Here is a 17,344-nt window from a genome sequence, read left to right on the forward strand (position 1 = left end):
ACTCTCTTATTTCGTTAAGACTCAAGGTGACTTATCTAGCATAACTAGTGGTGTCAACCTTGTTTCTTTGAACTTATCACTCAATTCAAGTGTGGCGTTCACCCCATTGATATATTTGGTTCCTATCTTCCTAGATAGCGGGTCAGGATCCTATCTTCTATCTTCCATCCATTTAAGTGTCGTATAAGGTTCGGGTCAATACTCTCTTTAGTATTGGTTCTTCCTTGACCTTAAGCCTATTCCATCCCGTCGAACTTTTCCATTTCCAAGTTATCTTATTTCCTTGTTAGCCGAATCGTTAACAACATTCATTTAACCATTTTCCATCATCATTGTACTTAACAAACCATTCTCAACATATTCCTAACCTTTGAACCATCCTTTCAACCTTTTTTTCCCTCCACTTAACCGAATTACCAACTATTTCAAGTACGAACGATACTTCTCCATTTTACAATCGGGCAATCTAAACGACTAAAATCATCACCGAGGCGAGTTCGTATCAGTATGAATTGTGATGTAAGCATGAATATGTATGCATTGACTCTGTAAATAAACTATAATATGCATGTGAAGTAAAATATGTCAATTACGTTAAGGCTGCTATAATTATGCTACATATATGTTTCACTAATGCTTGATGAACTGTTTGCATGGTAGTTGTTCTAGGTATTACTAAGCTTGTTAAGCTCACTCACTCCCTTCTTAAACCATTACAAATTAGTCGTGTGCCGATGTGAGCGGTGTGGTTTCCGAGGGGTGACACAAGTAAGTCATTTTCATTTTTCCATAGGTGTTATTGTTAATTGTTTACGTTTTGGGAATAAGGCAATGTGGTAAACTTTTATTAGTATTTGTCATGATGTTTTTTGATGCTTCCATAGTCTATTTGTTCTTAGGATTATGAGATTTGTTTCTTAATATGTTGATTATTACTTGGACCTAATTTTGATGTTTGAAATCGTTGATATGGACGATTTGATGTTTTATTCGGTATAGTATTGGATGCATGACGAATAAGATTTGGTGTTGGAATGGTCAGTGGGCTTATATGTGTTGTATTTTTTAGGTCTGAAATAGAGGTATCGATATTTGTGTGTTAAAAATGATACTTCTATGATTTTGAAATATACAGGAAGTCAGAATCATAAATTGGTATCGGTACCATATCATGAGTATCAATACTCAGGGTAAAATTACTGATACTTTTCGTAATGTACTGATAATTTCGGGTGTTTTATTTTTGGGTGAGAAACAAAATGTTGTTTTGGTATCGATTTTCTATTCAATATCGATACCAAATAAAGGAAATATCGATACCTAATTACCAGTGTTGATACATATGTACTTGATTGGAAAATTTTGCTAAGTGGCCCTTATGTATGTACAAATGTTTAGCAAGACTTAATGGTAATTAGGAGCATGTTTCACTTAAAACTTGAGCAAATACTAAAATGGATGACGTTTCTTTTAGAATGAGTTTTTAACTGTTTTGAATGACATGAAATGATGGTACGACATCATGATATTTGGGCTCGATGACTGGGTTGAGTATAGGGTGTTACAACACGCTTGAGCACCAAGTGCCAAGCTTGAAGGCTTTACATCTGCCCTCAGTAACACGCCAGAATCACTATAATATAACTCGATAATTTGCAAGAAATGCTGAACCTCGGTATATTTAGTGTATAAACACAAATCAGGTATCGTCACCTTGTCACATACCAATCTTGTACAATGCACATTATAACCTCTTGGCATGCCAATCGTACTCTATCCTATGTTCATCCGACCCAAGAAATATCATGCTAAACAGTGTTCCAACAATTAACCAAATCAATTTATACTAATTTACATTCAACATTCAACAACCAATTTCACATTAAATATGCATTTCAAATTAAATTAAGTTAAACCAAACGGTATTACCAGGGGTAAACTGCAAAGTTTGTAAAAGTTCAGGACTAGTTAGTAACTTTCCATTTTCCTTGGATTTCTACTTGTTCTTGATCTACAAAATAATCGATTTCATTTTATTAACCTAAATTGCATATAATATTCAATTTAGTACAAATGTTTCCTATTTACAAATTTTCACACTTGTCCCAAACTTTTATACTTTATTCAATTTGGTCCTTATGACTAACACAAGCTTATTTCTCACAATTAAACTTTAAATCCATTGAACCTAATTTTTAACCACTTTAGGATGGCATTATAATTTTGAATTTGTCAAGACAAACCATGTCTATTTTAATTTTATTTTCAATTTAATCACTAAACATGAAAATTAATAAAAACCACTTTACAAACTAGATCAAAATTATCATCAAGCTTCATGCTCAAGAACCAACATTAAAAACACTTCAAGAACATCAATGGAAATTTTCTAAACGTTTGACGATTTCACAATTTATCCCTTAATTTAGCTAGATATCAAGACAACAATCACAAAAATACAAAATATATGAAAAACAAGTCAAGAAAACACTTATATGCACAAACTTTTGTTTAACCGAAACTCAAGCTTCTTCTTCAAATTTTTCGTGGAGAACCAAAAATGAAGATGATTCCTCCACTAACTTTTATTTTATTATTTTAATCTTTTTATCTATTTTTATTAATATTGTTTTTTAAACAAATAAACATATATTAATGACAATTGACCCTTAACATAAATATGGCTAAATTTCCATAAAAACCATTATGCTTTCAATCAACTTATTAACTTTTAACTGTTATCTTTAGCAAGCTTTACTATTTAGTCCCTTTTCTTTAATTAACTAACCAAAAATTAAAATTATTGGGCCAAAATTTAATATGACACTAATGACCTTGTAAATATAAATTATTTAATATTTACGGGCTGACACGTTGGATTTGTGGTCCCAAAACCGCTGTTCTGTCACCACTGAAAAGCGGGCTGTTACATAAGTTCCCCTTAGTTTGAGAGAATTGTTCCTTAGCCTCCAAGTTGATTTTTGACTATTTCCCCCTTTTTTTTTCTCTTTTAATCATGTTACCCTTGTTTTTAAGGTATTAATCATTCTACTCCACTGGACGTAGAATTCTGGTGGAACATACTACTTTTTGTTTGAATTTCGAAATTGAAGATTGTGCTCCATCGTACTAAATCAAATCTAGTTGAGCGGAAGGCTTCTCTTCACTACTCTTTTCTCTATACTTCAAGTTTTCATCATTTGATACATACAAACAATATAGAGAGGAAACTAACAAGTAAATCCGAACTAACTTTAAAATTAATAAAAATCAAACAAAATTCATGTAAAACATAATGAATCCAAAAAATTATAAAATTCAATAAAAATTAACCTAAATTCCCAATTTACCTCCTAAAATACTATAAAATATATACTAGCATAACTCTAAATATGAGATTTATCAAATAATGAATGTTTTTTCTTTAAATTCTATGATGAACTATTTAATTAATGATTGATAGAGAAGTTAGGTTTTGATTCAAGTTAGAAAGCATGTGTTTAATGTTTGATGTGATTATTCAATTGAATTGAAAATTTTATTAAACTAGAATTGAAAACTCTAGTTAAAAACTTAGGTAGATGAGGTCAAGAGAAGATTTTATTATGTAAAGTTCAATTCTATTGTGTTGAATGGTGAGACCTAGAGGTAATTCGTTAACTAGGTGAAACTGAGAGGAGAACCTAGGTTAATCTTGTGCCTGATTTAATCAACTCCTAATCGAACAATCAACCATCATTTTACTCGTTGTGTTAACTTCTTCATTAATAAAGAAAATCCTTTAAAATAGTTACTTTATAAATTCTTGTAGTTTAGTTCTATGTTAATGCATATATCGACTATAATAAAAATTTGGAATTTTAATACATGTTACTTGTTGAACTAGTAAGGTTGTAAGTGCATATCCACTCATTATTTGTAGACAATCTTTGAGGATACAATCCTTGGAATATTGCCATGTATTCCATTGTAAACATTTTTTCATACTATAATTTGATTCTGTTATACTTACAGATTGCTAGTGCTTAAAGTGAAATTTAATATGTTTTTGGGTGATAAGTATACACGAGTTAAGTTTTTAGTGCCATTATCGAGAATCAAACCCCAATCACCCACGTGATAGGCTAGAATACTTACCACTTCATTTGAAATTTAGGTTGATTGGTGTTCCTCAATTTTTTGTTTGTAGGTGTTAAATAAAAAAATCATTAAAAATTCATAAAAATATATTAAAAATCCAGTTCAACTGCCCCTTTTTAACCAATCTATACCAATCCCTTGTCAACTGGTTCAATATCCTTCTTGGAACGAATACCCTAGCCAGTTTTTTACCTTATCCAGTCCAGTCCGATTCAAACAACTTTATAAAAAAACTTAGGTACCAAATTAGAAAAAAGTGTCAAATTCATGTACTAAATTAGACTAAAAAAAAAACTAAACACCAAATTTTAAAAAAATGTCAAATTCATGTACCAAATATTATATTGAGATTTTTTCTTTAATATACCAAAGAAAAGGGAAGAAAAAGACATTATTGGTCTTTGTATTAATCGTATGGGCCTAAATCAATAACCCTAAGCAAATCTATGGCCCAAAAAAGAAGAAAAGGTACAAAAAGAAAATCATAATGTTGCATCGGCCTAAAAAGAGATATTGTTGCACACAGAATCCAATAAAAGACAGATCTAATGAAATCAAGCAAATAGCTCATCATGTTTCCTAACAAGGATACTAATGTTGAAAAAAGGGGTCCATGGATCCCCATATTTTCAACATCCACCGTGGCCGAATGCAAATGCAGGTAAGCGACACTTGAAATGTTACATCACTATTTAATAACAGAGAAAGACATAAGATGAGCAGAAGAAACAAGCCAAATTTATGGTGCTTGAACGGTTTTTTTTTTGTTTCTTCCCCTTCTCTGTTGTGCTAATGTCCCTAGCTTCCCTTGTTCTCTTAAAGTTATAATGGAAGAAATACCTCTTTAAAAATCCTAACAACTGTTTTTCTTTTCACTTTAAATTTTGTTATCGAGAACAATTATTTACAAACAATAGATACAGTTGAAGATGAAAAGTGAGATTCCCTTGGTCATTTGTTCAAGTTGAGCTTCATTTTTGAGAGGATCAAGATCAAGGTATTAACATTATATAATTGACGGGTCAATCATTAGCTTTAGGTTTCCATAAGCGCAGGTAACATGCTTTAGTCAATTAACAAAATCCTCAAATATGTATATATAATGACAATCCACTGATGAGGAAATAATACACTTGAATATGTAGCTGAAGTGCTGAACTACAATTGTCTATATCAGTTATAAATTGAAGGCAACTTATAGGACATAAGCTGGAACCGGGAAGCTCTCTGACCATCTTCTATCCAAGTAGTGACGATTTATAAGTAGAGGCCGACACATTTACCCTGTCAGAAGGGGACCAAGCTATTTTTGTGGTGCACTGTGGACAATTGGGGGGAGGGTCGGCACTTTATTTTTGTTGTCATTTTGGCTTTTTCCTCTCATTATGATGTTGTGCCTTGAAAATTTAGGTTTACTTGTTGTACACAAAGTGCTTGTTCTTCGATTCCTTATGAATATTAATTTTCAATCCTTAAGCATTCAAATGCCCAATTATTAAAAAAAAAAAAAAAACAATTCAATGGTGTCTCAAGTTTGGATGTGGCATTTCGAAATATCATGCTGTGTTTTAGAAAATCTTAGAGATCATTTTCCAATACTGGATGAACTATTAAGGAGAAGCATTGATTTCTTTTCATGCTACTATACTCTCATTTCCTTGGTTAATGAGAGAGCCTAGAGCTTTCCTCTTGCAACAACTTTTACTAGAGAGATGAGAGAAGATAGGTACAGTGGCAACTGCTAAATGGACAAATTGATTGATTGTTCTGACTACTGAGTGAAGTCCCATTTATGTGTTTGTGAAGGCTGGATAAGAAAATTCAGAATATAGACAAAGAACTTGTCGGAAGCATTCTCCAGGGTATGATCATCATGGCATGCTTTCTGAGAAATCATATCAATGAGTCTGTCAGATCTGAATAGACCATGGGATACAGTGGACAAAGGCATATAACTTTCAACTTCAATGGTACAAGAATATATGAAGACTATGCTTGTCACAGGTGAATTTCATTGGCAGTTTCCTGCAAGTGGCAGATTGAATATTCAACATACCATCTGCATATAGGATGGCTAGCCAGAGAGAAGTCTCAGCAGACCATCTGTTTCAATTGACTTTGCCTTTTCTTTTTCTTATATATATAACTCTAAAACTGTTGAATGAAATGAACTGCTTCTTATCGTTCAAAAGTACTTTCTAAAAGAAGGATGAAACTTCACAGATATCATCATATGACGTCCTTTCATTTTGTTTCAAGTGTTTTTAAATTATAAACAAAGAACCAATATTTTAATTTTGTATATAGCTTCGGTTTCTTCAACTTCGCATCAATCATCACTTATATTGGTTTGCTTTTCAACCGGAAATTTCATGGCTTTGAATCGGTTGTTTGTTGTTAAAACAATAAATATTGAAGTAGCAAAAGAGTGCATATATTATTAAAATGTAGTGGCCAGCAAATTCCCACCGTATTGTCCTGGAAAAGGCATAATCACCCCAGGAAATGAAAGAAACAAGTGGATAAAACTGTGAAGTCATTTCAGTTTCTTCAAATCCAGAAAATATCACATCTTTGATATGAGCAACACAACGCATAATTGCAGATATACAAGATCAAAACAGTCACTCAAAGGAAAACGAATAATCCAAATCTAGGGTTACTTCCATTTTCTCCATAATTGCACATCACCTTTACAAGTGAACCTACTCTATATTGTTCATCATACCTAGCAATCAAATCAAACGACGATCCTATCCCCTCTAAGTTCTCTTTTTTTCTTTTTCATCATCTTGATGTTGACAATTAAAAACTAAAGTCTCTATCCAATTTTTCCTTTCTATGGCGTTGATTAAACAACATTCTGTTTCCTGGGTTTTCTATTACTTCAGGTGCTGAAGACGTTTCCTTCTTCGCTGGATATTCTTGCAGAATCCATCAGTTTCTCGTATGAAGAATTGCTTGTTACTCTTGACAGTAGAGAAGAATCTGCTGGAAAAAAAAAGGTTCAATCAGTGCTTAAGATTTTTAACGCTCACAAATTAGCGTAAATCGTATACTAGTTAGAAATTTAAGACGATTTTAACTATACCTGTAGAAGATGCATTGCTTAACTTCTCCTGTGAAGAATCACTTGTACATCTCGATAACCTAGAAGATTCTGCTGCCAACACAAGGAAAACAAGCTAAGGATCGAATTCCGAAATATGCCTAAAGTTTATGATTAATTTAAACCCAATTTAATTAGCTAATAATTAGCACCTCTTGATGAGTTCAAAGATTTCTTGCAATGCAAAATGGAGCTTTCGATCCCATCATGCTGCAATAGCAGAGAATCGTCTCTCCTACTAATGGGCGATGTCGCAGACGAGGTTGATCTACTCTTTCCCAATTGCTTGCAAACCCCTCTAAGATTCCCTTGTTTCTCCTCTATGGAGAATACCGTTGCCGGAGATGACATCGGTAACTCACCTGAGACTCTTATCTTGTCAATTAGACTGTTCCTTTTGGACAATGGCTTGATTTTATTCAAGTATTTTTGCATCAGATCTTTCAACAATCTCTTTGCGGAATCGTCCTCTATTTTCCCTTTGATTTTCCGGGAGCTACTTTCCATGGTGAAGATCGGGAAGTTTGGAGACTTATCCGTTTTGATATTAGCTTTGAGATGCTGGTTGCTACCTTATTTTTCATGCTTTGGGGTCTCCATAGAAATACCAATCAATTCAGCTTTGTCTTCTAATGTGCTACTGCTATTTGCCATTGACTTCGACTTCCTCAAGGTAAAGACTCGAAATTTTGGAGCTGATTTTAACAAAGCTATGGGGGATTGAGGCTTGGAGCTTGGCTCAATTGGGATGATTTTTCTTTTGGAGAAGTTATCATTGGGAGAAAAAGAACGAGGTTGTTCTTCCTTGGAGTCAAATCTCTTGTCGCCATTAACACCGTTTTCTTCGCGGCAGTTGCCATCAACATTTCCCTTGTCGCTAAATTCATGCACAGGAAGCTGCAAATCGAAGAAAGAGTCGTCCCCTTCATCCAACTCGTGATCTGAAGCAATCAAAGCCTTTGGAACCTCGGAGGTGCTGCTGTTACCACCACATGGTTGAGCTCGATTCTCTTTGTGACCAACATTGCTAGGTCTCCAAAAGCTAATGAAATTAAGAGCTTCCATGGTAACGGAAAAGCAAAGACAGAGAGAGAGAAACAAAAGAAAGAACCTTTAGAGGGGGAGGCGGTTAATCTTTTATCTCGCTCTTAACAGTAGTTGAAAATAGTGTTTCAAGGGCGAGCAGTGAGTGAAGAAGCTTTATAAGTTCAAGTTTGCTTGTTTTAACTTGCGTGGTATACATGGAATAGCAGTGGTGGTTCAGAGCAAGTGACGGAGCTTGCGAGAGTGTGAAAGAGAGACAACACTTCGCAAAAAAATGCAATGTAATGACTGAAAAAGTTTATAGTTTTAGTAGTCTTGCGATTTTCAAAATTTGAGCCATTGGGCTGAACAGCCTTTTTTTACAACCCTTAACACTTGTCAGTTCATTTTTTTCAACCCCATGCGCATTTCTCCATCATCATCATTATGATATTTTAATATTTCCTTTTTCGACCGTTTATCTTGTGTTTTTTAACCTCACATTGGTTTAGGTAATCTTATATTATATTTTAGGTAAACTCAGATTTTACAATTACATTCTTCTATTTGAATTTTAAATATTATTTTGAGTAACATTTAATGTGGGATCGAAATTCAACAGAATTATTTTTTTAAATTAATACAAATTAACTACATAGAGAATTTAGCCATACAATCAGCAATTTCGTCTAACTCCCTATGAATGTGTTGCATGATCCAATCCCTAACATTTGCTAAAAGTTGATGATTTCTTCTAATGAGGGTAAAGTTTGAATCAATCAAGGAGGAATCATGAATAGCCTTAACCAACGCCAAACTATATGCTTGAATCATGATGCCTTCAAATTGTTTATCTTGGATAAGGGACATCTCGTCGAGGATGGCCCACAATTCAACATCAAAGATGGAATATTGTCCCAAAAATTTATTATATCCCATAATCCAATCCCCATTTCCATACCTTAATACTCCCCCAGTTGCAACAATTCTGGACACATATTGTAACACACCATTAGTGCATAATTTATTCCAATTCTCTGCCATATGAATGAATGGCCTCGACGTCTGTTGTCTAAACAGATCTTTCCTATAAAAAGAAGCAAATTGTTTTGCCCAAGTGTGTGAATTCTTAACAATGTCACTTGCTTTCCAAGGAACCCCTTGGAAGATGAAAAGATTTTGATTTTTCCATATTATCTAGGTTATCAAACCAAATAATCTCGACCAAACAACCTCGCCCATAACTAGTTTAGAAGGACTGAGTATATTAAACTTAACCCAATCATGAAGATTACTTGCAAAGAAACGCCTACGTAGCTCATTCGGTAAAACTTGTATCTAAGTTTTGTCACACCCCAAATCTGGCAAATCCAATTAGAAGGCATGTAGGTGTAAAGACATTTGTTTGGTGTAGTGTAGTCCACCCATTTGCAGTATTGTAACGAGTAATAATTGGCTTAAAGTATCCGTCGTGGAAGTAATTAAAGATTTTTGATATGAGGATTGCGCGCAGAACAAGATCGAGTTGCCAAGTCACGAGGAAACTCCTACGAGGCTCTATCGAACAGATCTGAAATCAAAACGACAAATAAGATTAAAAGTAATTCAGAACGAAATTAAATCCCCAAAACCAACTAAGACCAGCCAAGAATCAAAGAACTTATGAATAGATGTTATTTTGGAATGCAAGAACACGAAATCGATCTCCAAGATTGATTTCCCAACCAGCCGAATCTGTTAAAGAACACCAAAACAGAAAACAAATCAAAACGATCAGATTGCTAAAAAAATATAAAGGTTGGTGCGACAAGAAGGAAAGAAAGAAATCGATGGAATAAAACGATTCGGGAGGTGAACAAAGGTTACGATTCGGCCCAATTGAACACCCAAGTTGATTTCCCCAAATTCCAGCAACCGAATGGCCCCCAATCAGAATATGTAAGGAACGACAAGAACCCTAGAAATTGGGGATTTAAGGCCGATTCCTTGCTACCAACAAGACTGATTCCTTGCTGCCAACAAGAGAAAGATTTATCGATTCTTTAAGATGGAAAGGGCTGAAAACAAAACAAGAAGAGAAAATAGACCAATAAAGAATCGGCACAAAACAGAAATAAAGAAAAGAAATTGAACAGCAAGTAATTTAAAAAGATAAGTCCTAAAAAGCCTTGAAAACCCGAAAGAATTCACAACTCCCTTTAAATGGCTCTAATCTCCCCTCCAAAGAGTATCTATGGCAAGAAGAAGGCTGAAGATGGCTCCCACAATCAAAATATTGCTAAAACAACTTCTAAAGAAAACTCAAGAGAGAATTCTTGGAGAAAACCTCAAAGAAAATTCTTCTCTCAACAAATTTGAAACTTTGATAAAATCCTAAGTAGTGAATACAAGGGGTGGCCGGCCATCACTTATATAGACCTCAAACTAATCCTAATCTCATTAAGAAACTTAAAAATTAACCTAAATAATAAAAATAATAAAAGAATTTCGCCTAACACTTAAATGGGTGTTTTTGGGCGAATTTAACATGTAATATCTCTAGAGCCTAAAAAATTAAATTAACAAATAAAATGTTTACAAATTGGGCCCTTTGATATTTTGGCCTGATTTTCAACTAAGTATGTATGGATTTCTTGATTGGGTTGGGAATTTGCTTATAGGGCCTCGCCTTCAAGAATTTGGGCTTGTAATCCGTTCTCTCCCAAAATTGGCTTGTTAATGCTCGTAACTGAGATCCAATGCGCCTTAGTTGCAAGATTCGGTTTCTTGGACCAAGATTTCCAAGATTTGAAATTTTGATTTTCTTGATTCTTGAAATCGCTCAAAACAGCAAAATTGGACCAAGATTCGGTTTCTTGATTTTATTTTTCCTTCGTATACGCATCTAAGGCCTTTGTGACTCGTATCATTCCTCCCTTCCTCAAAAAGATTCGTCCTCGAATCTGAAAAATCAAATGGAGATAAGTCATCCACATTGAAAGTAGAACATGTAGTCCAATCATAAGCATAACAAAACAAGTATAACGCATGTGAATGGACAGATTTAGATTACCATGCAAACAAGCTAATTTACTCGCCAATGCCTCGTCAAATATTTGAAACAAAGATGGACATGTTTTAAGGCATTCAATCATCTCAAATTGTTTCCACAAACCATGAATAAATCGCGAGTAATAAATCAAATGGTAAACGTAATCATCACAAGTAGGTATTTGAAAAGGTTCACACGGTTCACAGAGTTGCACAATCATACCATGCAGTAATCGACAGTCTATAGATTCACTCACAAATGCATTATCAAAAACAAGAATCTTTTTATCAACCATCAAAACAGATAGATCATCACTAAATAAAATAGGACAGTCAAGCACATTTCGATCTAAGTGTTTTACAAAAATTAAATCATCAACTCGATCTTTGTCACTATCCGAGGAGTACAAAAGTGTTTCAAAAGTTTCAAGCATCTTACCTTTATAAGCAGAAGAGGAAGGGTCGATTTTACCTTTTCCATTTAATACAAACCTTCGCTTATCGAGGGCATAGTGTAGTCGAAGCTCTGTTGTTGAGTTAACCTTTGTCAAATGGAACTCAAACTTCATGTACGACCACCTAAATTGTTTAAGGCACGAGTATAAATTGAAAACAAATTTGGTAAATTTCATTATCTTATTCACCAAAATAGATTTGCACAAATTCGTGGATTTTACACAAGGCAAATCAAGAGAATAACAACTCACGCTTCCTTTCATAATGACTTTATCAGCCACAATCGAAGAATAACAATTAATCGGATCAAAATGAGGGGATCTTTTAAGAATTAAGTCACCAAAAGTTTTATCAATAATTTTCAAATCTGCACGGGACTCGGTTGATAAAATTTCCTTACCTCGCTTACCTTCGGGCTCATGTAATGTGATTTCATCTTTGCCTATGTTGATCGTATGAAAGCGTCTTTCATCGGAAAGGTATTGGAGTTGGAAGTTATCTTTCATATGTGGCCAATGGAAGTGTTCTATCCCACGCAAAGGTGGTAAACCTTTAGGGGCCTCACTAAAAACATCCTCATAATCCTGCGAAAAACATTGAAACACACTAGGAAAATTTTCATTAATGTTAGATAGAGATAAATAATTTTGCCTAAACCTCACAAGGATACAAGGCTGTTCATTGAATAGGTCTCTTCGCACATCTTTTTTTGTTGCAATTAAAATTTTCACTCTATTTTTACCACTTGCGGATTCACTCACCTTTGGGCCATTTAAATTTTGACTTTTTTCACTACTAGTCTCTTTTCTCTTTGTCTTTTGTCCTTTCTCCCTCACCCCCTCACAAAATTTCATCATTTTTAATTGATCTTTATATACATCACTGGGATTTAAAGGAGCAAGAGTGAATTTTCGGCCTTTAAACACAAGAGAGTATCTATTAAGCTTGCCTTGGTGTGTAACATCACGATCAAATTGCCAAGGCCGTCCAAGGAGCAAGTGTGCCGCATGCATTGGGACCACATCACACCATACCTCATCCTCATAATTCCCAAGCTTAAAAGTGATCAATGATTGTTTTGTAACTTTAACTTCTAAGCATTTATTAAGCCACTGAAGGTGATACGGCTTAGGGTGCTTGATACAAGGTAACTTTAAGGAATCCACCAAATAGCTGCTAACTACATTCGAACAACTCCCACTATCAATAATAAGTGAACATAAGTTACCTTTTATAAAACACCTAGAATGGTGATACGACCCCGGCCTCGTGGATGAATTATGAGTCGTGTTTAATGCCCGATCGTCCTAACGATGAAGTTTCGTTCGTCTTGAATCAAAGAGTTATATTTGTTCAATGAAGGTGTTAATGGTTCATTTAAGGTTAAAAGGAAATGGTTGGTAAGGTATTTTGGCTAAGAAAGAAAGAAATCAAATATTAAAGGTATGGAATTTTCGGTTTAAGGTGAAATGGAAAGAAAGGCTTAAAAACAAGAATGAACCAACACTAAGGAAAATGTTGACCCGAATCTTATATGTCTTTAAGGTGGATGAAACGGATGTAAAAGGACCTCGACCCACTATCTATCAAAGATAGGAACCTCGGTATCAAATGAACGCCACACTTTGGGTTGAAAGTGATAAGTTTGATTTTTGCAACGAGCAAGGTTGACGCCACTAACTAATAGATAAGCCAACGAGTCTTTGGACGAAATTCAAGAGAAGAGTTCTCTCAACAAATTGACAGCATTTCATTAAGGTTCAAAAAGTCCCTTACAAAATAATTTCAACAACTATTTATAGATGAAAACTAAGCTAGCCGAATAGCCACCTGAATTCTTAAAAACTAAGCAAATGCACCTATTTAATTAAGATAACAAGATTCGGCTGAATGTGAGCTTGAATGGACAACTTCTAGAACGATCAATGGATTTGGAAACTTGGAGAAGTGCATGGCAGCAGCTAGGTTCAGTTAATGGTCTTGAACAAGCTCAATTAATTGGCAACCTTTGCTGAAAAGTGATCAGCAATTAAAAGAGGTAATGAGCAGCCATCAAGGTGTGAAAACTCAGCTTTGAAGGGTCTTGGAATGTGAACACATGGAACCGAATAGCCAAAATGAATCCAGCAATATGAAAAGAATTAAAAGTCGGCTGAATGGTCAACTTGGGAGTAGAAAACAATAGCTTCTTTGGCCGAATGGGCACCTAGGAAGCCTCAACCAGCAGCCAATTTAATTTGCCAAACATGCATGTACCGTCCATTGCATGTACCTGAAATTAAATACATGTAGCTAATTAATTAAATGAGAACACATTAAAATCAAGCAATAAACAGCAACAAATTAATCATCATAGATTCGACTGCACCTTGACACATTAAAGATGTAATATAACTAGACAAATTAATTAACTAAGTATTAAATTCAATTTGAACAAGACAAATTAAATTGATGTCCGAATTTAAGTCGAAATAATTAGGAACAAGACACATTAAAATTATGTAATAACATAAAACATATTAATTTAGAATTATCAGCCTAATTTAATTCATGTGCATGCTGTAACTAACTAAACTAATTTATTTAAAGACAAATTAAATTAATTCCAGCAACTAAGAACGCATAGTCTCAAATTTTGAAATTGAGCTCAAATGAGTGAAATGAGTTCATGGAGTGAAATGAGCTAATTGGAGCTCAATGAAATGGAAATGAGCTAATTCAGCTCGCATGCAATTGCAAACAAGGCTGAGAGAGCTGGTCTGAAAGTGTGCCCGGGGCATGGTCATATCAAATGGAAAATATTGGTCCTTTGGTTATTACAATCGTCTCCCATTTGGATGTTAAGGGTGTGGCAGACTACCATCTTATTTTTTTTCTCTTTTTTTTGAAATACTTGTAAAACAAATACTCAACACTCAAAAGAAAAATTAGCAAACCTCATCGATAGTCACTCAAAAAGGAAACTCAAATTATCAATGAGGTAGAATTCAGTCTTGTGAGTTCTTTAGTAGAGTCTATATCAACCAATTAGAAAGTGTATGAACCGAAACTACCAAAGAGTCCTAATTTGCACTAAGATGCCAAAAACTGATGAGACACCAATTAATTTGTGTTGCACCGAGGAAGAATTGTGCACACCTTAAAATCCTACTAACACAAGAAACAAGAAGGTGTTAGATAGTGTAAAGGAAGAATAAACGCAAACAAATGAAAACCTACAGTTAAGAATCAATAAAAATTGCTGAAATCTAAAAACCCGAAAAACTGCGGAGTAACTTGACAACTTTCTTTGAGGTGTTTCCAATCTCTAAAAATCACGAAATTAAATCTGGAATGTCTTTAAATATTGAATTTTTATCTGGAAAGTTTGGGCACCAAACTCAACCCGCTGAATATTTTTTAAATTTTTTATTGGATTTCATCTTTTTTGATTTTTTTGAATTTTTCGACTGATTTATTTTTCGGGATTAATTTTTTTATATTCAATAACAGTGCCACAAATATGTATGTAAAATTTCAGATCAATCGGACAACGTTTACCCACTCAAATGAATTTTTTCAAAAATTTTTCCGGTAAAAGCTAGCATTTGTAGTTTAAAAAATAGAGATCAGTTTAGAAATCAACCAATAACACCCAAAATGCCCAAAATCTGATACCAAATGATATGAGGGTTGCGCGCGGATCAAGATCGAGTTGCCAAGTCACGAGGAAACTCCTACGAGGCTCTATCGAACAGATCTGAAATCAAAATGACAAATAAGATTAAAAGTAATTCAGAACGAAATTAAATCCCCAAAAACAACTAAGAATAGCCAAGAATCAAAGAGCTTATGAATAGATGTTATTTTGGAATGCAAGAACACGAAATTGATCTCCAAGATTGATTTCCCAACCAGCCAAATCTGTTAAAGAACACCAAAACAGAAAACTAATCAAAACGATCAGATTGCTAAAGAAATATAAAGGTTGGTGCGGCAAGAAGGAAAGAAAGAAATCGATGGAATAAAACAATTCGGGAGGTGAACAAAGGTTACGATTCGGCCCAATTGAACACCCAAGTTGATTTCCCTAAATTCCAGCAACCGAATGGCCCCCAATCAGAATATGTAAGGAACGACAAGAACCCTAGAAATTGGGGATTTAAGGCCGATTCCTTGCTACCAACAAGACCGATTCCTTGCTGCCAACAAGAGAAAGATTTATCGATTCTTTAAGATGGAAAGGGATGAAAACAAAACAAAAAGAGAAAATAGACCAATAAAGAATCGGCACAAAACAGAAATAAAGAAAAGAAATTGAACAGCAAGTAATTTAAAAAGATAAGCCCTAAAAAGCCTTGAAAACCCGAAAGAATTCACAACTCCCTTCAAATGGCTCTAATCTCCCCTCCAAAGAGTATCTATGGCAAGAAGAAGGCTGAAGATGGCTCCCACAATCAAAATATTGCTAAAACAACTTCTAAAGAAAACTCAAGAGAGAATTCTTGGAGAAAACCTCAAAGAAAATTCTTCTCTCAACAAATCTGAAACTTTGATAAAATCCTAAGTAGTGAATACAAGGAGTGGCCGGCCATCACTTATATAGGCCTCAAACTAATCCTAATCTCATTAAGAAACTTAAAAATTAACCCTAAATAATAAAAATAATAAAAGAATTTCGGCCTAACACTTAAATGGGCTGTTTTGGGCCGAATTTAACATGTAATATCTCTAGAGCCTAAAAAATTAAATTAACAAATAAAATGTTTACAAATTGGGCCCTTTGATATTTTGGCCTGATTTTCAACGAAGTATGTATGGATTTCTTGATTGGGTTGGGAATTTGCTTATAGGGCCTCGCCTTCAAGAATTTGGGCTTGTAATCCGTTCTCTCCCAAAATTGGCTTGTTAATGCTCGTAACTGAGATCCAATGCGCCTTAGTTGCAAGATTCGGTTTCTTGGACCAAGATTTCCAAGATTTGAAATTTTGATTTTCTTGATTCTTGAAATCGCTCAAAACAGCAAAATTAGACCAAGATTCGGTTTCTTGATTTTCTTGAAAACAAGAAAGTGAATCTTGATTTTCTTTTTCCTTCGTATAAGCATCTAAGGCCTTTGTGACTCGTATCAATTTTACTTCAGAATATTCCATTATTAAGAAAATATTATAGCAAGTGAAGAGTAAGCCTTATGAGAGTTACTGCTAAATGTAAAGTATGCCTAGTTGTATGAGTAGTGTGCTCGTTGGGCTTGTAATGTGATATGGTTAGAAACCAACTGGATTGACTGGCCAAACATCATTTTTACAAGATTTTCATTTATGTTTCCCTCAGATCATGTAGGTCATTTATTGAGATAAATTCTAGACACCAATGACACTTGTCAAGTTCCACTAAATGGAACTGATGGTATATATATAGTAAGAAGAGTTTGTCAGGAGGTTTTTATTTTTGGGAAAATACTATTCTCTAGTTCTTCTTCCTAAACTTGTATGCTCTCTTCTTCCTTATTAAGATTGAGATAAGGTTTTTGAGTTAATAGTGGATATTTTGTTAGAGTATGCTAAAGACCAATCATGAGATGATTGTAATTACATACTCATTTTG

General features: G+C 34.3%; 1 protein-coding gene across 1 annotated transcript; it reads right to left on the bottom strand.

The window, feature by feature from the left end:
- Nucleotides 1–6,909: 6,909 nt before the first annotated feature.
- On the bottom strand, nucleotides 6,910–8,357 carry LOC105788112 (membrane-associated kinase regulator 5). Its single transcript, XM_012614844.2, is given in 3 exon segments — nucleotides 6,910–7,128; nucleotides 7,232–7,300; nucleotides 7,402–8,357. Coding segments are annotated over 3 exon segments (1,083 nt in total). The 5' UTR covers nucleotides 8,315–8,357; the 3' UTR covers nucleotides 6,910–7,027.
- Nucleotides 8,358–17,344: the final 8,987 nt, after the last annotated feature.

Source organism: Gossypium raimondii, chromosome 11, assembly GCF_025698545.1.
Source record: "Gossypium raimondii isolate GPD5lz chromosome 11, ASM2569854v1, whole genome shotgun sequence".
NCBI classification, from domain to species: domain Eukaryota; kingdom Viridiplantae; phylum Streptophyta; class Magnoliopsida; order Malvales; family Malvaceae; genus Gossypium; species Gossypium raimondii.